The 25,721-nt window shown below is 35.1% G+C and overlaps 1 protein-coding gene across 2 annotated transcripts in view; it reads right to left on the minus strand.

The window, feature by feature from the left end:
• Positions 1 to 1,083: 1,083 nt before the first annotated feature.
• GPBP1 (GC-rich promoter binding protein 1) overlaps positions 1,084 to 25,721 on the minus strand; it is a 76,541-nt gene continuing 51,903 nt past the window's right edge. For both annotated transcript variants that reach the window (XM_039244543.1, XM_039244544.1), the window contains 6 exons: positions 20,545 to 20,729; positions 19,867 to 20,007; positions 17,960 to 18,127; positions 17,306 to 17,493; positions 9,379 to 9,481; positions 1,084 to 2,032 (listed from right to left, as the gene is read on the minus strand). In XM_039244543.1, the coding sequence (XP_039100474.1) occupies positions 1,874 to 2,032; positions 9,379 to 9,481; positions 17,306 to 17,493; positions 17,960 to 18,127; positions 19,867 to 20,007; positions 20,545 to 20,729 (944 nt within the window). In that variant the 3' untranslated portion in view covers positions 1,084 to 1,873. The remainder of the gene's footprint in view (positions 2,033 to 9,378; positions 9,482 to 17,305; positions 17,494 to 17,959; positions 18,128 to 19,866; positions 20,008 to 20,544; positions 20,730 to 25,721) is intronic.

Consider the following 25,721-nt stretch of genomic DNA (forward strand, 5'->3'; position numbering starts at 1 on the left):
ACCATGCTTATAAAGGTAAACTACTAAACACATTCTGCATTAATATGTGAATGCACAATAAACATTACTTAATTGCTGATAAATGAGAATTAAGGCCAAAAAACTTATCTGAATATAAAGCAGGAGATGCCAGAACATTTTTAAGAAATCTTTCCTGAAAGCTATACTGTGGACAGTAAGATAGATTTTAACGTAAACGACATTTCTCAGGTCGCTTCTAATGTTAGCAAATACATTTTCTGTCTGATGTCATTAATCTGTTAACCAAATAGTGTAATCTAAGAGTCCCAAAGACATTCAATATGTGATACTGACAGCTTTGTCAAAACATACTTCTTAGTACTCTTGTGGCCCTAACACTATATTTAACTTTTGGTGACTTGACTGCGTTGTGACATATTATATAGCAAAAATCTATTTAAAAGAGGACTTTAAGATATATTTAATACTTTGTTATCACTCTAACTCATCCTCTGGGTTTTGTGGGGGTAAAACGATGTTTTTGTTTTGTTTTGTTTTTTAATTTCCCCATCACCAACAGTCTCAGTGTGAACAGAAAATCTGGCTTCTGTTGAAAGCTGGGGAGTCTGGGGAGGATCCTGAGGTAGACACAGCAAAAAACACTGCAGCCTTCTGAGAAAATACAATTTAAAACATGAAAAACTCTGAGAATTAGCTTAATCTGATCTAAAACCTACATTTTTGCTCTGAGATTACACTCTTTACAATCAACATATATTTAAACATGGATGGAAATGGGATGAGGGAGGCTAAAAGCAAATGCAGGTAAACAAAACCAGAAAAATCAAAATACAAATATACAGAACCAAATTACTCTTCCAGTCAACAATGAAACAAATGATTCTAAAATTAATATGCAAGTGAAAAATAAAGTGACTGTTTAACATTCATTCAATAAACTTAAGCATTTGATAATAAAAAGGCTATTTTCCATAACTTTCTTTTTCTAAACTAAGAAAGTAATCACTATCTTTAATAAAGAAAGTATAACTTTGTTTTAGTAAGTAAATAAAGCACATTGTGTTTAGAGACCAATACCTTGAACACTACAGAGAACAACAATATTCTGAAAATCCAGTTTATTTTCCATGTGTGGACAGATCCAGTCAGTGTGATCAGTTTTTCCGCATGTGTAATAATTTATCAAAATAAGTTTTCCCACAAGACTCTTCCATCAACTCTGAAAGTCCTGGTCTGACAACATACCCAAATAAAATTCTTGAAAATCACCTCTTAAAATTTGGAAGAAAGTGTGTCAAGTCGTTCCTGTAACGTTTACTGAACTACAAATGGCTAAAGAGCAATTTATGTTTTAAAAGGTGACTAGTACAACACTTGAGTTCAGGAAATTAATGTTTTAGTGCACTTTGCTCCAGTTTTAGCCAACATGCTACATTGTCCTTTGGGGTTGGGGGCACAAAGTGGACTTGAGGATTTCCATTGTACGAAAAGATAATGACTCTGCAAGCAAACAGTGTAAGCTGCCTTTTTTCTTAAGACCTGGACATTTTAAGACAGAAGCTTTGCAAAACATTACACAATTTTTTATTATTAAATGAGAAAATCTCATTTGTTACATCGTCACATTGCTAGTCAGAGAAATGCTGCAGTGATGAAGAAAGTCAATGTTGGATCAACCAAAGTCCTCATTTCTACAACATTCATTTACAAAGAAATAATGTTCAACACAGCCCAACACAACATTCTTGGTTTTCTTCATAGTGAAGTCCCTCAAAGAAATCTTCTAATGGGGTATTTTACTACATAAATTATAGTTCTTCATTTTACAATTCACCCCAAACTGCATGAGAGATGTATCACACTAAAATGTCTAAAGTTGTTAGGAAATCCTTCACACATCGTCATCATCTGATGTGTCACTGCTACTTGTCTCTGTGTCATCATTCTCAATAGTGGGTTTGAAAGTGCTGTTTTTCCAGGGTCCAAACTTGAAGTCACAGATCAGGCCATTTTTCAAAATACCATTTTTCCTCAGACCATTCTTCTGTAACTAAAAGATAAAAAATAAGTAAATTAAATAAATAATCTATCCTTCAGGGGTAACTTATAAATCAAAAATACTATAATAATTCAATGTAACCATGAATACATTAATAAAATTGTATTCTACCCTGAAAATTGCAGATGGTATCATTTCCATCATTCCGGGAAACTAGTTAAAAATAGGTAATTCATCCAACTATACTAACAAAATATTTCCTGGGAATAAATCTGTACTTTTGAGAGAACCACAATTAACATCTACCAAACCAAAAAATAAATAAAACTAGTATATATGATTAGTGTAGCAGAAAGAGCACAGACTGTAGATGCAGACAGGGTAAGTGCAACTATCACTTGTTAAGGCACTAATAAGCATTCCCAAATTTTCATTTCCTTAAGTGAAAGTTGTAATAAATAAATACCTTCAGATGCTAACAAATATAATCAATAGCCATTAAGCTTTAGCTGTTTATTATTCTGTCCAAACTAGGCTATTAATACAACCTATAAACCACTTTATTCATACTTTGCAGAATAAGTAGAATATAAACTATTGCAATACTAAGTATTCAAGTAAGGTGCACAAAATAAGAAAATCAAATTGAGCCCTTTGCTTAATCAAAGAGATTCTGATACTGGGAAAGAATTAGTCTTTTCTTTCTGAAAATGAGAAATCAGAAATAAAGGGATTAGAATGGTAGTAAATAAGAAGTGGGTCAAGATCACATATTGGAGAGGGGGATCCAAATTAGAAGCAATTAAGACACAAATTAATAATGCTAACACACTATTAGCTCTGGTCTCTTGAATTTCTTTGAAGGCAAAGGAGACTCTCTTCCATAAAAACTTGGTGGAAATTTACACCAAAATCTCTAAATACAACCTTCTATAAGACCAAATCCTGCTATCTAATAGTATTGGGAACTGTTTATAAGTTTGACACTCTAAAGGGTTGTTTTGTTTTGTTTTTTAATCGCATTAGGTTAGGGCCCACATGAAAAGAGCTGCTCACATCATAAATATCTAATTTTGTTAGAGACCCTGACAAACAAGAGACAAGTCTAGAGTCTTAGCCCTCAATTTTCCTCTTACCCTTTCTATTTCTCTATTTTCCATAGCAGATTTTCTTTCCTACCTGAATTCTACAGTATAAACTTATCTTAAAATTAACTCCCTCTTCACTTTGAGCAAATAACCTCATACCACGTTTACTGAGAAAAGCCAAAACATATGTATATAACCTGTGGTATTCTCAGCCACTGTGATGATTACATACACACTTAGTCCTTTTTCTAAAGGTACACCTTTCCCATCCCCCAAAGTTCTAACCTTCCTGTTCACATAGTTATCATTAAGAGTGCCTAATCTTTCCACAGCTTGAAATCAGCTGGAGAATTTTGATTAAAAACACAAAAACTACGTCTATTTTCTCTAAATGTCTGTACTGGCCCCAAGAACATCTACCTTAGTTGTGTTCTTTTTAAAAAACTCCTAAAAGCCTCCTGTATTCCTATTTATAATGAAACAACTGTCAGCTCATAGGTTGAATTTTCAAATCCTGCTGATTTTATTTCAGATCTCTTAGTTTCAAGACCATTTCTGACTATCATTCCTCAACTTTAGGCCCTCATTTATCCCTTCTCTAATTATTACAATATATTCCCAACTGATCATCCTGATTCTAGTCTTCTGATGTACACTGCACACTACACTTGTACTTCCTCATGTACAAATGACTGTTTCATATCCCTAAAAAACCTTCAGAGGGGCACCTGGGTGGCTCAGTCGGTTAAGCATCCGTCTTTGGCTCCGGTCATTATCTCATGGTTCTTGGGTTCAAGCCCCACGTCGGGCTCTGTGCTGACAGCCAGCTCAGAGCCTGGAGCCTGCTTCAGATTCTGTATCTCCCTCCCTCTCTGACCCTCCCCTGTTCATGCTGTCTCTCTCTCTCAGAAATAAATTAAAAAAAAAAAAACAACAACCTTCAGAATTTTCTCATCATAGAACACAATATATACTCCTGACATGGCAAACAAGCACCTTTATAATAGGATTCCAATGTATTTTCCAACCTTACATCCTGGTTAAAGTCCCAGGCTATGAAATCAGCCAGATTTGGGGCTCAACTTCCAACCCCACTACTAATAAACTGTTACCACCTAGAGAAAATTACACAACCTCTGTGCAGCTTAGTTTCATCATCTATACAGAAGGACCAGTATCAGTACCTATTTCACACAAATGCTATAAAAATACATTTAACACAATAGCTAGGAGGCATTAAGAGTTCATACAATTTTATTTAAATCAGGAAGGCCATGTAATTTATCATTCAAAAGAGAGCACTTTTGAAAATGAAAGTGAGCACTTACTACTTAGTAACTACAGAATACCATAAACTGGAACTCCCTAGGATAAACCAGGATTTAACACTTACCCTATTACTGTTACCATATCTTTTCATTAAAACCTTTCTGATCAACGCTCCAGCCACTGTGAATCCCAACATAAGCTCTACTCTTATTTTTTGCCTTTGTTCACCCCTTACAGCAGGAATGTCATTCCCTCATCTTACTTATCAAAGGCCAATTCAAATCCAACTCCTCAGTTATACTCTCCCCAAATACAACTGGAATTAATCCTAAATTAATCCCAGGAATATAACTTCTGTGTGGGCAAAAATCTTGTGTTTTTTTACAGCATTCTAGATCAGGGCCTGGCACATAGTAGGCACTCAAGAACCATCTAATGGATTTACATGACATGGACGCACACACCCTGGTTCGCTCTCTCTTCTCTCCTGTCCTCACCTTAAATATTTTGAAAACTATCACACTCCTCTTTATGTGGAATACCTCTTACCCTCATTTAACTGTCACTCTGTGAAGGTGCTCATCTATGTAAAGTCCATAATATCTTGGGCATAGTGACTACTCAGTGTCTGCATTAAAAAGGGGAGCTTGAAATCAGACTCTCCTCTGTTATCGGATAAAATATAATCCTTTTATAAAGAGTGTCAAGCCCTAATGATTTTTCAGGCATCTAAATGTAAAATGAGAGGTCACAGTCAATATAAATGTATCCATGTCCTAATCACTAGTTTAGAAAAATTTATACTTACATGCCACTGCTCTCCAACATACAGTATGCACAAAATTTTTATATTACATTTTATTACCACATTTTTGTTAAGATTTTTTCTACCTGCCCCAGTTATGACAAAGTTTAATGCCAACCAACTATCTCAGTCAGACAATATCTGTATTCTTTGGAACTACTGCCTTATAGTTATCACCAGGTTCTGTCACCTGGTGGATTTTTCCTGAGGCCTTTTCCTAATTCAGAACAAATTGTTTAGAGAGATTCACAAAGTGGTATAACCATACAATGAGTAGTACTCACCAAACATGGGTGAATTTCAAAGGAAGGAAAGCGGCCAAATCTAAGACTATATATATGTTTGGTTAAATTACTAAAACATTCTAGAAGCAAACTGTAGTGACAGAAAACAAATCACTGTCTGTCAAAGACTGGAACTGGAAGTAAAATAACTGAATGCAAATGGGGGTGATGGTTTACAAAACTATATACACCTGTCAAAGCTCAGCCAACTGTACACATTAAGTTAAATTTTTGTATGTAAAATATACAGTACAATAACTCGACAAAAAAATCCTTCACAACTATCACCCATCATTAACTTCATAACGACGTTGTGAACAATATGTGGCTAAGAACCTACCAATAAAAAATTTTAATTGGGAAGAAATATCAAATTGAAAAATAAAATTATCTGTTCACAAATGACATGACCTTATTTGCAGAACACCTTAAAAATTCCACACAAAAACTGAGAACAAAAATAGCAAAGGTACACAATGAGATCCATACACAAAAGTCAGTTGGCTTCTGTAACAATAAATAATCTGAAATGGAAATTAACAATTCTATTTGCCATAGTATTTAAAAGAAAATACTTAGGAATAAGTATAAGGAATAAACAATGAAAGAAAGCAAAAAATTTCCACAAAGCAAACTAGAAATCACTGCTAAAAAATTTTCAATGACCAATAAATGTAAAGACATCCTAAACTCCTGGGTTAGAATACTATTACTAAGATATGAATATTATATCCAAAACAATTTATAGGTTCAATGCAATCCTTATCAAAATCACAAAGGCATTTTCTGCACAAATAGTAAAACTCACCCTAAAAATTCATCCTAAAACTCAAATGGAATCTAAAGGGATTCCAAACAGACAAAAGAATCTTTAAAAACAACGAAGGTGGAGGTTTCATGCTTTCTGATTTCTAAACTTATTACAGACTTGCAGTCATCAAAACAATGTGGTACTGGCATAAAAACAAAGACCAATAGACCAGAAAACCCAGAAACAAATCCTTCCACATACACTTAATCCTTGCACAAATGCAGGGGGGGTTAGGAGCACCAACCCCCCTCCTGTTAGAGCTGAAAATCCATGTATAACTGCTGACTCCCCCAAACTTATTTACTAATAGCCTATTGTTGCTGGGGAAGCCTTACAGATAACAGAAAGTTAATTAACATATATTTTGCATGGTATACATTAGATACAGTACTCTTTTAATAAAGCTAAAGAACACGTTAAGACAATCATAAGAGAAAATACATGTACAGTACTGTGAAGAATGTGCATATAAATGGACTCAGGCAGTTGAAACCTGTATTGTTCAAGGGGCAATTGCATACTCAAATGATTACTGACAAAGTTTTGAGATCTCCACATGCAAAAGAATGAAGGTAGTTCCTTGCAACACAAACAAAAACTAATTCAAAATGGATCCAAAACTACAAAACAATGGGGGGGGGGGGGGGAAGGGGAGAAACTTTATGCCATTAAGTTTGGCAATGATTTCTGGAATATGACAATAACAGTACAGGAAACTAATGGGAAAAATATAGATAAACTGGACTACATCAAAATTTAAAACTTGTATGCATCAAAGAATACAATCAAAAGAATAAAAAAGGCAAACTATAGAATGTGAGAAGATAATTGTAAATCATAGATTTTATCAATTTTTTTTTAATTTTTTTAATGTTTTATTTATTTCTAGGAGAGAGAGAGAGAGAGAGAGAGACAGTGTGAGCAGGGGAGGGTCAGAGAGAGAGGGAGTCACAGACTGAAACAGACTGAAACAGGCGCCCCAATAAATCATAGATTTTAAAATCCATAACGCATACAGAAATACCACAACTCAGCAACAACCTGATTTAAAACTGGGCAAAGTACGGGGCACCTGGATGGCTCAGTAAGTTAAGCGTCCGACTTCGGCTCAGGTCATGATCTCACAGTTCGTGGGTTCGAGCGCCCCACGTCAGGCTCTGTGCTGACAGCTAGCTCAGAGCCTGGAGTCTGCTTCTGATTCCGTGTCTCCCTCTCTCTCTCTGACCCTCCCCTGTTCTGTCTTTCTCTCTCTCAGAAATAAACATTAAAAAAAAATTTTTTTTAAATGGGCACAGTACTTGAATGAACATTTCTCCAAAGAGGAAACACAAATGGCCAGGGAGTACATGAAGAGATGCTCAACACCATTAACCAATACAGAAGCGCAAATCCAAATCACAATGAGATGCCCACTTGACAACCATCAAGGTAGTAGCTACTATCCATAAACAAACAAATTCTTGAGCACCAATGGTGTAAAATGGTATAGCTGTAGTGGAAAAAGAGTATGGGAGTTCCTCAAGTTAAACACAGATTAGCATATGATCCAGCAATTCTGATTCTATCAAACATTTCCTAATATTCTTTCAAAAAGGAAACTAAGGAGACCAAAAAAGCAAAAAAGAAAAACCCAACGCCAAAAAGAATCAAGATGTTTTAGAGCACTAAATATTCGGGGCACTGGGTGGCTCAGTCAGTTAAGAGTCCGACTTCGGCGCAAGTCATGATTCTCATGGTTCGTGGGTTCGAGCCCCGTGCTGGGCTCTGTGCGGACTGCCAGCTCAGAGCCTGGAGTCTGTTCTGGATTCTGTGCCTCCCTCTCTCTCTCAATCTGTCTGACCCTCCCCTACTCATGATGGCTCGCTCTCTCTCTCTCAGAAATAAATAAAACATTAAAACAATTTTTAAAGATTTTAAAGTTTTTAATTTTAAAATTTTAATTTAGTTTTAAAATTTTTAAAGTTTTAAAAGAACACTAAATATTCTTATGTAAAGAAAAGGATAAAAACTGAAGCTATTTGGGAAGCTATTGATATTTTCTACTTCTTAGCCCGATACTATTAAAAAAATAAAATTAAAAAGTCTGAAACATGACAAATCATAGACATATTATTTACACTAATCCCCAATCACTGCAGACCGGTTTAAAAGAAAAGCAATTCAGTCAGAGTGGCTAAAATGAGCAAATCAGAGAACTCGAGATGCTGGCGAGGATGTGGAGAAACGGGCACCCTCCTACACTGTTGGTGGAAATGTAAACTGGTACAGCCCCTCTGGAAAACAGTGTGGAGGTTCCTCAGGAAACTAACAATAGAACTCCCCTACGACCCAGCAATAGCACTGCTAGGAATTTACCCAAGGGATACAGAAATGCTGATGCATAGGAGCACATGGACCCCAATGTTCATAGCAGCACTCTCCACAATAGCTAAAACATGGAAAGAGCCTAAGTGTCCATCAACAGATGAATGGATCAAGAAGATGTGGTTTATCTATACCATGGAATACTACATGGCAATGAGAAACAATGAAATCTGGCCATGTGTAGCAACATGGATGGACCTTGAGGGTGTTATGCTGAGCGAAATAAGTCAGGCAGAGAAGGACAAATACCATATGTTTGCACGTATAGGAGGATTAGGAGGAACTTGACGGAGGAACAAGGGGGAGAAGAAGGGCGGAAATGGTGGGGGAAAGGGAGAGAGGCAAACCATGAGAGACTCTTGAATGCTGACAAAAACTGAGGACTGATGGATGTGGGGGGGAGGAGGGATGGGCATGGAGGAGGGCACTTGTGGGGATGAGCACTGTTATGTAGAAACTAATTTGACAATAAACTATTTGTAAAAAAATAAAAAAAAAGAAAAAAAATTAAAAAAAAATAAATAAATAAAAGAAAGGCAATTCTGGAGTGCCTAGGTGGCCTCTCCTATCTTTTGGTTTCGGCTCAGGTCATGATCTCGCAGTTCGTGACTTCGAGCCCCACAAAGGGCTCCACACTGTCAGGGCAGTCTGACCTATACTGTGATGGATAATTAAATTCCTAAATAGAAAATTCCTCAAAAAATGCTTAATATAGTATGTTGTTCTGCTAAGAAAAGACAATTTAAAGCGAACCTGTAGGATTTAGGTCTTTTTACCTGTTCACTAATAACTTGGAATTCTCTCATTTCATCCTCAGTTAAGGGAGCACATGTTTCATCATTTTCACTGTCTTCTTGCCAGCCCATCTCCTTTAATAATCTGAAAAGAAGGTAGAAAATAAATAAATTAGAGCTTCACCCAAATAGGGTAATTCCATTTATATTTTGTGCAAGAAAACACTGTGCAGATCCATTACACACAGTTCTCAAAATACATTAAAAAAAGAAGCTTTTTACTCTGCTTTTAAATCTTTCTGAAAATGAACCGGTAAGCTTAAACCGCAATAAGCTTCAAAATACTCTGCACAATTGCTTTACCTTGTTGTCAGAGGTTCTCTTGGCTGCAAATTTCCGAGACTCTAGCCTAGACACCAAAAATATTTTGCTAAATTCTTACACTAAAAGTAAAAGCAATACTCCTCATTTTCTTTAACACTGCAATAATCCATCATATTCTTAGCTACTCATTAAGTTTTTTTACTTTGAAGACAAAAGATTGGGTTATCTTACCCCTACCTTGCATTTTTATAGTGTATTTATCTGTTGGTATCACCTGTCATCAACCTTAACACATAAAGTGGTCTTATGCTCTACAATAACAGAAAGACAACTTTTTAAAAAAACCTCTTAACTAGGATCCAAGTAAGTAAAATAACGAATAGGTTGTTCTCTTTTTCTTCCATTTTTTAAAGAAAATACCTCCATCTTAGGCAGAGAATCTCCCAAAAAAAGAGACAGAGAGTAACATGAACCAACCACTTTTCTCCAGTCAGGCAAACACCACCACAATAGCCATAGCTGATGCACCTGGCTTAACAATTTCAAAGTTTCGGCTTCTTATATGGCACATGTATTAGTCTGACTAATTAGTGTTTGTTTTTGAGTAATTAGATCTCTTAAATATTTGTTACTAATCTATTTATGTCTACTCATCTTCCAATTTGAGCCTACCACAAGGTCTTGTCCTTTTGAAATCATTTCAGAGTATCAAAGCTCAGAGATGTGAATCAAATTTAATATTACACCCATGTACTTCTACATGTAAGATCACAGAAGTAAAATAACTTACCTACCTGATGTGAAGAAGGAAACAATTCTGGTTTCCAGATTTCCAAATTAGTATATACTGCACCAAACCCTCTAGACCAAAATGTCACAATCATCATCATTTACTGTATCTCTCATTCCTTTTAATCACTTAACACTTCTTGTCTAACACACTGTCTTCACTCTTTAACCTAGATGGCTTCTCTGTGGAAGGGTATTTCCATTCCCAATGCCATGCAGTCCAGAGTCCACAGACTGAGATTGGTAAAGCAATCTACCACTTTTGCTAGATACTTGTTTCGCTATTAAAAACTAAATGTTAACCAAACAATAATGCAAACAAGTTATTTCAAACTGTATAAAAGACAAGTACTCCTAAATATTCATTCTCACATTTTCCCCCTTCCTTCCAGAGGGTATAACTGTGAACTGTTCCTGAAAAAGCATTCAAAACAATTTTCTCCACAGTTAGGAATAAACTGTGACTGTCATATTTATCTTTGCTTTTTGTTAGCGTTTCTCCTCATGCTCTTTCAAACTATTACCAAATCAACCTTAAAATATGTTCACAATAACTAGACACTAAGTGTTTCCAATGGCTTTACACTTCCTAAAGAACAACTCCTAACTTCAACACCATGACCACAAATTTAAATCTCTTACATTAGAAAAAGCATAGGTTTAGAAACAGAAGACATGGGTCACAAACAGGTATAAGACAAAGGTAAATTCCTTCACTTTCCTGAGCTATGAGGAATGAGGATACTTGAATAATCTCAAACGCCCTGCCTCTTTAACATCATCTCTGATTCCAGTAAGGACTACACTTTCCTGTGAAAACACTCACTGGTTCCTAAAACAAATGAAGTAGGTATTCAACCCTAAACATCCCTTCACACTCCCTTCTTCCAAATGACTACATAGTTATCCACATTAATTAATAGGAGAATGTTTTACCTTTATTTAATTTGGCTCTGAATTACAACTTTTGACTAGTTCTCAAACTATGAGATTTACCCCCAAAGTCTCCCTGAATTTCTCTGGCACTCTTTTTGTGTTAATCCATTTGAGGGTTTTGACAACAACTTACCCTTTCAACGTTCAGGCTATCCTATCTGGATGATGAACTTAAACTTGATAACTGAGGCACCTGGGTGGCTCAGTCAGATGAGCATCCAACTCTTGGTTTCAGCTCAGGTCATGATCTCATGGGTTCGGAGTTCAAGCCCCACATCTGGCTCTGGGCTAAAAGCACAGAGCCTGCTTGGGATTCTCTCTCTCTCTCCCTCTCTCTCTGTCCCTCCCCCATTCTCTCTCTCACAATAAGCTTTAAAAAATAACATTGACAAGAAAATTTTAAATGCCATATATTTCCTATTTCACATTTTCTATAATTCTTTTATATTTTACACATGTGAACAAAAAAATTTTCATCCTTGTGAACCGTATCACTGACATCTGGTTTGTTAAATTTAAGCAATGTAAGTTATTACATGCTTAACTTAAGAATCAAAGTTTACAAGAAATCTGAAGCCATGGAAATGAAATACCACTTCCTTTTCAAAGAAATAAAACCCAAAATTTAAAAGAAGCCATTAACTTTGTTACCTAAAAAAATGCATTAATATATATCTGTGGAACACATACAAAACATATACTCTTATCAAGCAGAAAGAAAACTCAAGCTAAAAATTTTAATTAAAATGGTTCCAGGGGCACCCAGGTGGCTCAGTGGGTTGAATGTCTGGCTTCTACTCAGGTCTTGATCTCAAGGTTCATGAGTTCAATCCGTGCCATGAGGCTCACTGCACCAAGACCACCTGAGATCCTTGGACCCTCCCCCACCCATGCTCTCAAAAATGAATAAAAATTTTAAATAATAAAAGGTTTCCATAGTAGTTTCAAAAGGTTTACTTCCTTTTACTGATTTGGGATCCTTTTTAGCACATTTCCACAAAATACTATTAGGTCTTTAAAAAAAAAAAAAGGAACATACATATAATGAATAGTCATTCAAATATCAGATAAAGGGTTAATATCCAGAATCTATAAGGAACTCACCAAACTACACGCCCGAAAAACAAACAACCCAGTGAAGAAATGGGCAGAAGACATGAACAGACACTTCTCCAAAGAGGACATCCAGATGGCCAACAGACACATGAAACGATGCTCAGCATCCCTCCTCAGCAGGGAAATACAAATCAAAACCACACTGAGATACTGCCTCACGCTGGGTAGAGTGGCTAAAATGAGCAAATCAGAGAACTCTAGATGCTGGCGAGGATGTGGAGAAACGGGCACCCTCCTACACTGTTGGTGGGAATATAAACGGGTACAGCCCCTCTGGAAAACAGTGTGGAGGTTCCTCAGGAAACTAACACTAGAACTCCCCTATGACCCAGCAATAGCACTGCTAGGAATTTACCCAAGGGATACAGAAATGCCGAGGCATAGGAGCACATGTACCCCAATGTTCATAGCAGCACTCTCCACAATAGCTAAAACATGGAAAGAGCCTAAGTGTCCATCAACAGATGAATGGATCAAGAAGATGTGGTTTATCTATACCATGGAATACTCCATGGCAATGAGAAACAATGAAATCTGGCCATGTGTAGCAACATGGATGGACCTTGAGGGTGTTATGCTGAGCGAAATAAGTCAGGCAGAGAAGGACAAATACCACATGTTTGCACGTATAGGAGGATTAGGAGGAACTTGACGGAGGAACAAGGGGGAGAAGAAGGGCGGAAATGGTGGGGGAAAGGGAGAGAGGCAAACCATGAGAGACTCTTGAATGCTGACAAAAACTGAGGACTGATGGATGTGGGGGGGAGGGGGGATGGGCATGGAGGAGGACACTTGTGGGGATGAGCACTGAGTGTTATGTGGAAACTAATTTGACAATAAACTATTTGTAAAAAAAAAAAAAATTAAGGAACTGGAAGTCCAAATACTTTAAAATAAAACACCTTCAGATAAAAAAATAATAAAAATAAAAATTAAAAAAAAAAAGAATAGTCATTCAAGTAGTCATCACTGATAATCTCCTTCTGCAGCATGCATGTGTTCCCATGCAACCCCCTTAGAGTTTATTCCAATTTAGAATGTTCTCTTCTTGCTCTAGTTAGCTTAGTTCCTAAATCCTATTCTCTCTATTTTCTCCTGTTAGTCACCCCCAGAGGACCAAACTCTACTGAGGTGTGGAACTTTCAAGTTTCTCTTCCCGGGGTCTTCCTGAATCAAAGAAACCACCAAAATACTTCCTACACTACGTATGTCTGCAGATGAAAAAATAATAAGAGTAAAAAGTAAAACATTCATTATAGGTACTCAGTTATCAAGAGTATTTTCTAACAAGTACAGCTCAACTTTCCTTTGCTACAAAATACTGAAGACAAATATGAAAACCAAAAGGTATTAAAGTTTCAACTTTTTTACTACAGCCTTAATAAATTCTTTTTTTTTTTTTAAATGTTTTTTTTTATTTATTTCTAGGAGAGAGAGAGACAGCGTGAGCAGGGGAGGATCAGAGAGAGAGGGAGTCACAGACTGAAACAGGCTCCAGGCTCTGAGCTGGCAGTCAGCACAGAGCCCGACGCGGGGCTCGAACCCACGAACCGCGAGATCATGACCTAAGCGAAAGTCGGACGCTTAACCGACTAAGCCACCCAGGCGCCCCACAGCCTTAATAAATTCTATAAGTAAATAATTTACCTTTATTTTATCACCTATGTTATTATCTCTCTAAAAGAAAACTCATCTTTTACTACCATTAGAACACCTGGTTTTGTATACTTTCCTTCCTATGCAGAAGACTTCTTTTCATCAACTGAGCAGAAATAGTTAAAGGACTACTGGTCAAAGTGGAAAAATATCTTTGGGTAGTAACTAACAAAGCAGAATCTAATTATGTGTGACCCATCAGCTTCATTCCTAGTAATTTGTTTTATACACACTTATACAAATGTTTAAAGATATAAATACAAGTATGCTCACACCAGCGTTATTTATAAAGGAGAAACACAGGGAAGGATTTCCCTGATTAGTAGGGAAATTGTGTCACAAATTATACCTAAACTACACAACAATAGCTTGAAAGGGGGTATAAAAGATGATCTACTAGAATAATGGGGAAAAACTGGAATGTCTACTTATACCTATCTTTTAAAAAAAGAATTAATGCTTACTATTATATTATGCAATGTAGGACATTGTAGACATTACTTGGCCTAAGCTCAAGGTCCCAAGCTATAACATAAGGTAAAGGGGAATTCTACAACTGGAGTGAGAATAAAAACTGTGGTTACTGATCTATTCCTATTAAATGTATAGTAATAAAATACAGTTTGCCCAAACAAGGAAAATTATAGATATTACCTCGTTAAGTAAGCTCGAAATAATCTAGCTAAATTAACTCTCAGCAAAAGGGCATTCACATTTATCATCAGCCAAACAAACTATTTTAAGCAAAAATAAGTCCCAAGTTAATATAGGAGGATTATAAAATCAAAACAAATGCCTATATTCTAATATACAATACTTACAGCTGCATCTAAAAAGAGCAGGACATGCTTTGGTAAAAGGGAACCAAAACGATCAGGACAATAAAGAAAAATGTATGAACTGGTCCAAAAAGACAAAAAACGTGGAGGAGTCTTTAATATAAATTTTTTAAAAGTTATTCCACAGTAAGTGTAGCCCACTGGCCCCTATCTTAGAATTAAATCAAATTCTACAAGAAATGGCATTAAACTAAACAGAAAGTCAATCTGATCACTTAGGCAGTTAACAAGTATCACTCTACCTTAGCCTGGTCCCAGAAGGCGTAAGAATTTTTGGTCAAAAACAATTCAGGGGCGCATGTGTGGCTCAGCTGGTTAGGTGTCCATCTCTGGACTTCTGCTCAGGTCATGATCCCACAAGTTTATGAGTTGAAACCCCACTACCGTGGTGATACAGTGAAACTTGACAACTGGGGAGCTGGGTGGCTCAGCCAAACTCTTGGTTTTGGCTCAGGTCATGGTTAGAGGGTTCCTGAGTTCAAGCCTCGTGAAGGACTTTGTGCTGACAGCACACAGCCTGCTTAGGATTCTCTTCCTCTCTCTCTCTCTCCCCCCCCCAAACCTCTCTATCCCACCCCTCAAAGTAAATAAAAATTTTTTTTTAAAATTTTAAATTTAATCTTACACAAAGCAATTGCAGACTAAAATACGACATAACTGTATATATCATTAGCATTTTCTTGCTTTAGTAGTTATACTGGAAAACTGCATAAATATCTATGGAATCAAGACTATAAAAATGAAACTGTAGACTGAAGAATAATCTAAATTAATCCTAGTATCTATGGCAGAAAAGCCTAAGTTCTGGTGCCGTAACTTCTCTCTTCATGGTGGAGATAAATCTGTTGGAGTGTATTTCTGTAACACAACTTAAGTTTCAAGAAAAGTCTGCTTAATTAAAACAACAAAGAAAAAATCAGAAGGAATTAAACAGATGTCCATATATCCTTCATTTATTTACTAATGGTAAACCATGTGGTTTATTTCAAGCCCACATGAATGGTAAGCCATTTCTACAAAAATACCTGCTCTTAACTATAGAGTTATTGGGGGGAAATGGGAGGAACATTCACTCAAAAAGAAATTGCTAAGAGGGCTTAATCAAAATTGTAAGTTTTTGTATTTCAAAAGTCACGAATGAGAAAGTGAAAAGACAACTCAGAATGGGAAAAGATATTAGCAAATTATACCTATGATTAAGGACCTATATTCAAAATATGCAAAGAATGCTTACAATTAGACAAATAACTCTTTAAACATGGACAAAGAATTACAACAGAAGTTTCTTCACAGAAGACATACAAATGGCTAATAAGTACTTGAAAAGATGTTCAACACTGTCAGTTTTAAAGGAACTGCATATTAAAGATACCACTTATTATCCACATATTAAACATACCACAAAATGATAGCACTTCATTTCCATTAGAATGGCTAAATTAGGAGTGCCTGGGTGGGTAAGTTGGTTAAGTATGTATGACTCTAGGTTTAATTGTACCACTCTAGGTTTCAGCTCAGGTCATGATCTCATGGCGACCCACTCATGCTGTCTCTCTCAAAATGAATAAAACTTAAAAAAAAAAAAAAAATAGAAAAAAAAATGGCTAAATTAAAGGCAGATGATAACAAGTGTTGGTGAGACTATGGGGAAACTGGAACCTTCCTATAATATTGATGAGAATGTAAAATAGTAAGGTCATTATGGAAAATAGTTTGGCAGTCTGAAAATGTTAAGCGTATCATCAATTCCATGCACAGTATCTACCACCAAAAGATACTATAAGCATGTCAGTACAAACACTTGTACATGAATGTTCAGAGGAGCATTATCCAGAATTTTCAGTAAGTACATACAATACCCATCAAAACCGAACAAAATGTGATAGAACCATAGAGTGCACTGTGAATAAAGTAGTGACACATGCTACAACAAGTATCTTAAAATTATATGCTAAGTCAAAGAAGCCAGATATAAAACACCAAAGTATGATTCTATTTATATAAAATATCAAGCAAAGGCAAATCTACAGATACAGAAAGGAGATTGGTGGTTGCCTAGGACACAGAAAAAAATGAGGAATAAATGCAAATGAGTCCAGGTTTCTCTTAGGGGAGATAGAAATGTTCTAAAACCAGACTGTGTTGACAGTTTCATAACTCTGAATATACCAAATATCATACAACTGCAAACTTAAAATGGGGGGAATTTGTGGTAAATCTCTCCATAAAACTGTTATATAAATCACAATATTTCCATAATATCAAAATCCTGTAAAGAACACAAAGAGAAAGTAAAAATGAGTACTAACCTATGTTCTGCCTCAAGCGAACTTGAAAGAACATCAGTTTGGGGGAAGGCTGAAGACCGAATTATCTGCTGGGAAATTACTGAGGCATTGCCATTCTCCTGTGGAATTTCATTTTCATCAAAGTTTCGGTTTATATCCCTTTCTTGGTGAGTACTATTGCTGTTATGCAAATTAAATGAGTCGTCATCCTGATATTTAGGGAGTTTAAAAAAAAAAAAAAAAGAATGAGCTAGAAAATACAGTTGCTTAAAACTTTAATAGACTCTTGTTAGATTTCCAGATAATACATAAATCTTGTAATCATTATATTTAGGAGACGTTTTCAGACCATATAAACTTAAGCTGTGAAGGATACCCCCAAAGCTTTCTATGTCTATTTCTTTACAACTATTCAACAAAAGCAAATCAAAATGATGAAGGAAGGCAACATGGAAAACAAAGAGAACATTATTTCTGCACAAGAACAACAGAATGAGAAAAAAACTGCTTCAGAAAAGAACTCACTCTTTATGCAAATAAACAGTAAACTAGCCTTGCTTTCAGGAAGATGATTGATTTAAGTTTATTCAAAGGTTTTAAATGATTATTTGTCTAAATAGTTCAATGACACGTTAATGTCAAACCAAGAGTTTTTTGGTCTGCAATTTCAATTACCTTCTCTGAGCCAGCATGACTTTCATCTTCATGTTCCTCTTCTACTCTGTCCCTTTTCAAAGCTTTCAAAAATTCACTCTTCTTATCAGTGCGCATACGTGTCAGTTTGGTTAGACGAGGCTGCTGATTAAGTTTGTCAACAGGTGAAGAGGAATTTGAGCGATTACACTAGAAAAAATTCAGAAATACGAATAAACATGTAGACAAAGCCTATCAATGTAAAGTTTACAACTACCGCAACTTCCTATTTCATCTTTATTCACAATACAAAATTGATTTTAAAGTCTATTTTCCTCTATACCTGTATGTTTTATCTATACCAGTGAATGAGCAAGCAAGAGACTTTACTTCAAAAAAAATTTTTTTTGAAGGGAAGGAATGACTATATCTCAAGCAGGGTCCACAAAAAGCACAGAGCCTGACCATGAAATCATGACCTGAGCCAAAATCAAGAGTCAGATGCTTAATTGAGAGAGCTGCTAAGGCTAAATTAAGAGTTTAAGTAGAATTTTTTAAAACATTATAAAGCTATTTAAATATGCCTAAAATACATATAAGAGTGGTTTTTAAAACTGTGTTCTCAGTTTTAGGATTCTAATAACAGCTCCAATAAGATCTATTTTATAATTATATACACAGAGGGTTTTATCAGGTAGGATATCACCAAGGAAAATGTTTGTGGTTGGGCAGAGACATGTACTGGAGTCCTTTTGTTTTGGGGGTTTTGACAGTGGAATACATTAGAAAATAGAATGTGACAACTCTGTGTCACAGAGATTTATAGCCATGGAAAACTTCCATAATGCCTAATTACTGGCAACAGTATCTACAGACTATAAGGAATCTAAACCACAATTACCAGCTGAGAATGCTGGTCCTTTCATTGTAGTTCTAAATGTTTACGATTATGAGGGGCCATGATGTTCCAACATAGTACTAGCTCAACTGCAAATGTAGCAACATAGTCACAAGTACTTTTTTTTGACCGTGAACTAATGAAGGAACTCCGTGGTCTAGAAGTTTCAGAAACCTGGTCAAATGACCCCCCCCCCAAAAACAAACAAACAAAAAAAAACAAAACAAAAACCTTAAGTCACCAGGCATCTGAAGTCCATAAAACAATATGCACCTTTCCCTCCCTCTTCTCCTCTCTTGCTCCTTAAGTGTTAACACTAATAAAATATGGTAATAAAATAATAAAATGTCCATCATAGCCCCCCCAAAAATTATATAATACAAATCCTCATTTTCAGTTAAGGTTCAATCCTACAGCACAGCCTCTTATCACAAATGTCAAAATTCCAATTGTGATAATTCTTAAAAATTATTTGTGGCTGACTTGTAAGTGGGTTATTTTCCTGTATTATATTCTCTATATTTTAGGATATTTGGAAAATTTGGATTAAATATCTAAGTTATTGGGGAGCCTAGGTGGCTCAGTGGTTAGGTATCTGACTTTGGCTTAGCTCAGGTCTCTCAAAATAATAAATTAACAAACTTTAAAAAACATATCTTTAGGGGTTCCTCAGTCAGTTAAGCATCCAACTTCAGCTCAGGTCATGATCTCATTGTTCATGGGTTCGAACCCCAGACCAAGCTCTGTGCTGACAGCTCAAGAGCCTGAAGTCTGCTTCAGATTCTGTGTCTCTTTCTCTCTGCCCCTCCCCTGCTCGCACTCTGTATCTGTCTCAAAAATAAATTAAAAAAAAAATTTTTAATATATTTAAATTATCCATCCTTGTGCAAAACTGATTACCAAAGAGCAAAGCATTTGAATCAAGTTTTAGGGAAGAACTAAAACATCTCATTTAATGTATACATTTAATCAATCTATACCTTTAGTTCTCTATTACATTATAATGATTAAGATGTGTTGCATTCCTCAGAAATAACTTTAAATAACATACTTCTTTCACTGAAGTTGCCGATGGACTAAAGTTCTTGGCAGTTGTTTTAAAAGCATTGAAGTTGCCAACACCATATGTAGACTCATGAGGGAAAGAAGTCCCAACTTTATTTTCTTTAGTTTGACTTTTCCACTGAGTAGGCTAGAGGAAAACATACAAACATTAATGTCTATCAAAAACAGATTATATGGAGGAGAAAAACAAAGTGAACACAATAAAATAAAGATGACTATGTTTGACTCATAAAAATAATTATTGTATTACACCTTAATCATTCCTACATACTTCTCCTTCTTCTACAACTAAATCAAAGTCTTATAAGCCTATTTTTGCCTAATATCAAGAACAAAAGTGGGAGTTCCGAAAACCTAAAATTGAACACCAAGGAAACAGCACTATGTATTATGTAGCAAATATATTGCCAATGAATCAAGCAAAACAAAATTTTAGAGACTTACCACCACTAATACAAGAAAACACATATATGGGCAAACACATACATCACTTAAAAGATAATTAAAATTAATTGACACCTAATGGATGAACTATTTCCACTTTAAAGTCAGTATTCCATCAACCACCCCTCCCACTTTGGTGTAACATCTTTAACATTCTTTTCTCAAAGTAATTCAATTGGTACCAACTTAAAACTTGCATTTTTAACAATTTAGAACTTACTTTTGTAGGTGGAGCAGCAGGTTTAGGGACTAAGCCTTTATAAACACTTGGACCAGTCCCGTTCTTAACTGGTTGTGACTGAAGATTTCCTACCACTGGGAATCCAGATAGCTGTAAGTCTTTTGTATTACCTTTCTTAATGACCAGCATCCTTGGAGTTCTAGATTTAGGATTCGGAGGATATTCTGCATAAATAAAGCACGAGCAAGAGTTACACACAGTTTAAATTTTAACATGAAATTAAACCACAAAATAAAACCCCAGCATATTCTAATCCTTGAATTTATTTAAAAATAATTGCTGTTTCCTGGGCAAAATAATTAAGCTAAGTAAGTATGAGCTATATCCCTGCTTCAGAAATAAAGCTAAAACATAATCAAACAGAATATAGCAAAGATTGCACAATGTCAATTCAAATGAATTCAGATGAACAGTGACCTAGTACATTAATTATGACCAAACCAAGATTAATTTATACACTAGCGCATTTTTAATTTTTAATTGCAAATTTCATCCTAGTTTCCGGTCTTAGAATATAAAACACATTATATTTTCCTCTTCTCCATTTTAAAAAGTTTTCCTAATTCCTTCTCATTCTTATCTCACTTATTAAGTTATTATCAATAAAGAACTACAGTCCCTCTATTTCTAAATTTCTACTAAAGTTATGACTAAAGAAAACAATTCTATTTTCACAATACCAAGTCATTCAAATATTTACTGGCCCTCTAACTATAATGAAGGCATTATGTAAATGGCAAGAAACTCAATCCTTCTGAAGACTGTTCTAGGAATAATAGCTAACTGAAAACTGTTTTCTCATGACAACTTCAATTATTAAAATATGAAAAACTGCCCGGAGAGTTTAATTTTACCCCTAGAATTTGGTTACTGTCAATGTTACATGTGAGCATGTTCAAAATTATTGTGGTGAAGTAGGTCTTTCTTCCTTATAAAACTTCTCAAAGAATCAGTTTCAGAGCTGAAGAGTTTAGAATAAAAGAATTAAGGAGAGAAAGCTTAGGAAATCAAAATCAAAATTAGCACTGTGTATTAAATAAGATCCGGTAAGATGCTGAGTCGCCTACCTGTTTGTGATGATGGCTCCACCTCAAACAAACCAAACCAAAATTCCTACTGGATCATCTCAAAAACTAGACTAAACAAGGACTTAAAGGGGCATGAAGGGACTCTCAAAGTTCATCAGAGGCTTCAAACTCTTCAAAATATAGAGCTGGTATGATGCTTCATTTATTTTACTGCTGATGTATAAAAGAACATGGGCCTAGAGCAAACTGAGCAAATCTTCTTAAAAGTTAAACACATGGCTAGTCTAAGGCAAATATTCCAAATTCTTGGATGCCTTAAAAGGCCCAAGAAATATAGGCTAAGAAAGAAATCTTTGGTCATACAAGAACACAGAAATTAAATCAGCAATATACAGCAATTTCAAAGAACTTACACAATTAAGTCAACAAAACAAAAATTAAGAATAAAGATCATTCAGGGTGCCTGGATATCTCAGTTCGGTTGTGATTCCTGATTTTTGTTCAGGTTACAATCTCACAGTTCATGGGGTTGAGCCCCACATAGACTCACTGTGTTGACAGCATAGAGCCTGCTTAGAATTCTCTCTCTCCCTGTCTCTCTGCTCCTCCCCTGCTCACACATGGGCTCGCGCTCTCTCTCTCAAAATAACTTAAAAAAAAAAAGAAGAAGAAGAAGAAGAAGAAAGATCTCACAAGTGAATAAAGAACACTAGAAACAGCATTAAGCAATTTAATCTTTGCAATTATTCTGGTAAACAGATGATGAAATGGGAATAAAACTGTAAAAAAATAAATAAATAAAATAACCTAAAATTAATCTCAAGAATCACTAACTGATGCTGGGAAATTCAAAAGATATTAAGAGTCTGCAATGTCTCAGAGGAATTCAAGTGCTTAAATAGGACATTTCTATCAATACATCACAATTAAACAAGTTCAAACGGAACTGATAAGCACACTTCCAGTTCAAAATGGCTCATTAAACACACAAGTTTACCTTCTTTAAAGTAGGTCCTACGTTAAAAGTAGTATAATGGAGAAAAACAAACAGGAAAAGGGTCATCATAATCAGCAAGGGGTGATGTCGACTGACATCTCTAAAAAAAAGAAGTTAAAAAAAAAACAAACCAAAACTTTATAGAATGTGCACAAAGGAACCTAACAACTGATCTACCCTTGAATCTTGGATTATAGACCTTGACCTGAAAAAGCCATACATGGCAGAGGGCAGAAGTGAAACTTTCAAAGATCAATCACTATAAAAAGATCCTTACTAAAGGAAATCCTAAATAATGCACTACAGGCAGAAGAAAAATGATCCCACATGGAAAGCTGAAGGTACAAGAAAAAAAAGTAAAATTTTTGTGTATAAGCAATCATTAATCAAAATTAGAAGGCAGAAGAGAAAGAGTAGGTAAGCAAACAGGGTTATGTTATCTTTAAACCTCAATATACCTCCTGACTACAAAATTCACTTTCTTAAAATTGGATTCCTGGACACCTAGAGCAAAAAATAATCTAGTTTTTTCCTCAAAGAGGTCTTCAGGGCAAAGAGAATACTCTATAAAGAAGGTGAAGGGACATGGCTGGCTCAGCAGGTAGAAGATGCAACTCTTTACCTCAGGGTCTTGAATTCAAGCCCCACGTTAGATGTGGAACCTATCTTTTAAAAAAGAATAATGGTGAAGCCTAAGAAATAAATCACAGAAGACTAAGTACCAAAGTAAAAGATGATAAAGATGCCTAAGGAAGATGATAAGGTTTGGGAGAGAAGAGAAGCAGACATATTGCTAATGCACTTACAGCATTCATATTCAAATATTATAGTACAGAAGATAAGAACATGTACTTTTATACCAGGTTTATAGAGTCTTGTTCCAACCTTATTAATTCTTTCATCTATAAAATGAAAAATAGCTCCTGTCAGAGGATTACTATACAGTATTTTAAAATACTAGAAAAAATATCCAGAAAAGTCAGACTATCTCCATTATGCTTCCAATCATATTTCAATATGGTATTAAACTTTAAGTTGATTTACAAGGTTATAGAAAATAAGAAAAAATTCTAAAATAAACATAATACAGACTAACCTATGTCCTGTATAACTGTGCTGAATATACTATGTAAACGTATCCATTTAAGAACAAATGTTCTTAAGAGCAATCATTACAATAATGAAAAGGATGATGGCAGTACTAATTGCCCAAACTTTATTTGAGTCATTTATATTACAGTTGCCCCTTGAATAACAAGTTCTGAAATGTACCAGTCCACTTACATCCAAGTATTTTTCCAATAAATACAGGACAGTATTTTAGTGTATTTTCTCTTATGATTTTCTTAATAAAGTTTTCTTCTCTGTAGCTTACTTTGTCACAATATATAACACACATAATACACAAAATATGTTTTAATTGCCTATAGTAGTCAGTAGTAGTTAAGTTTTGGCGGGGGGGGGGTGTCAAAAGTTATACTTGGATTTTCGACCAAGGGGGTTACAGGCCCCCAACTCCTGTTGGGGTTAACTATACTTATAAACGTAAATGTGTTCATCTATTCACAGTCTCCCTACAAATTCTCTTGACATTAATCTTCCAAGTGAAGGTGTTAGGTTCAAACAGTATCCAATATCTCCTTTTATACTCTCTCCATGTACTTTGTCAACTAGTAAATTACATGAAAAAAACCCAAACTTCTTTTAAAAGAGAAAAATTTATGTACTGATTAAGGAATTTAACATGTATATTAAAAAAAAAACTAGAAAGTAAGTGATCTCAGTGACTTCCTTCTGTAAATTACACATCCTTATTACTTCAAACTCAGATAAGCAGGTATTGTCATTAAAATTCAATTTAAAAACACCTGAAGGCAAGTGAGTTTTCGATTTTCATATAATGGTTTTCTGCTATCTTCACAAATTATCATCTGACAAGAGCGGATTTTAAATATCTCTTTATTATCTTGTTATTTATGCTCTACCAATATCTATGGATATAATAGGGTTTTTTCCCTCTTAAATACAAAGCCAATGATGGGAGAAGGACTAGCTCAATTCTTTGGAGAAAAAAATAGAATTAAAATACTGCCACCTAATAAACAAAGTAATTTGGCAAAATGTATAGTTAAGGGCACACACTACACTCCTCAAATAGGTGTCTTCCATATATTTTCTGATTCAGTCACTTATTACTTTAATCTCTCACTTAAAAATTCTTTTTGCTTTTAATGAATCTACAAGAATATCCATCACTTAACTAGATTTGAATATAATTTAGCCAACGTTCAAGTTCATTAACACCTGTAACGTGACCAAGTGTTTTCCATAGTAGATTGATTTACACAATTTAATTTTAATATTGTATACAATTTAATATTTACACTGATTTCCTCATTAAAATTGTGATCATCCTCATCTCAGGGATGAGAAATTCACTCACATTAAGTAATCTACCCAAAACTCTAAATAACCATCAGGTATAATGCTAGGGCCCTAATCTATCTGATTCCAAAGCAAATGTCCTTAACTACTACATTATATACTAGTGGAGAAAATGGGAATTAAAGTATTTACTGCCAGGCCATATACTTCAAATTGTTTACTATCCCCAACTAAAAATAATAATATAGGCCTGTAACAAAATGTCAGGGAAAAAGCCTGTGCACTACCAAATGAGGTCAAAGTCCACCCCCTTCTGATGCCAGTTACTGTCTTAGTTTCTTTATCTTGACAAAGGAGACAACTTCAACGGGTGAATAAAAGCATATGGCTAAATGAAGGGTAACTTGCAAGTGAATTAAGTTTTCACACTAATCTGAAGAAATAAAACACAATATACACAATATCCAACCCAAACCTCAGCATTAAAAACAAATTCCTATTGTGAACACTAACGTTAATGCAGAAAATTAAACGTTTCTGATTTAAAGAAACTGATACGGTTTCAATCTTTTTGGTTTTCAATTTTTTAATGTATAAATCTGTTTTGTTTTACAGTAGTAGGAGTTTCAAACAAATGTGTTTCACTAACTTATAATTTAAGCCAACAGTATGGGTATGGTGTTTTTTCTTTAAGAAAGCCGCTTATATCACTCATACTTCTTAAAGAACTTACACAATCAACAAGT

This window comes from Hyaena hyaena, unplaced genomic scaffold, assembly GCF_003009895.1.
Source record: "Hyaena hyaena isolate Hyena2069 unplaced genomic scaffold, ASM300989v1 scaffold_241, whole genome shotgun sequence".
Lineage (NCBI taxonomy): Eukaryota > Metazoa > Chordata > Mammalia > Carnivora > Hyaenidae > Hyaena > Hyaena hyaena.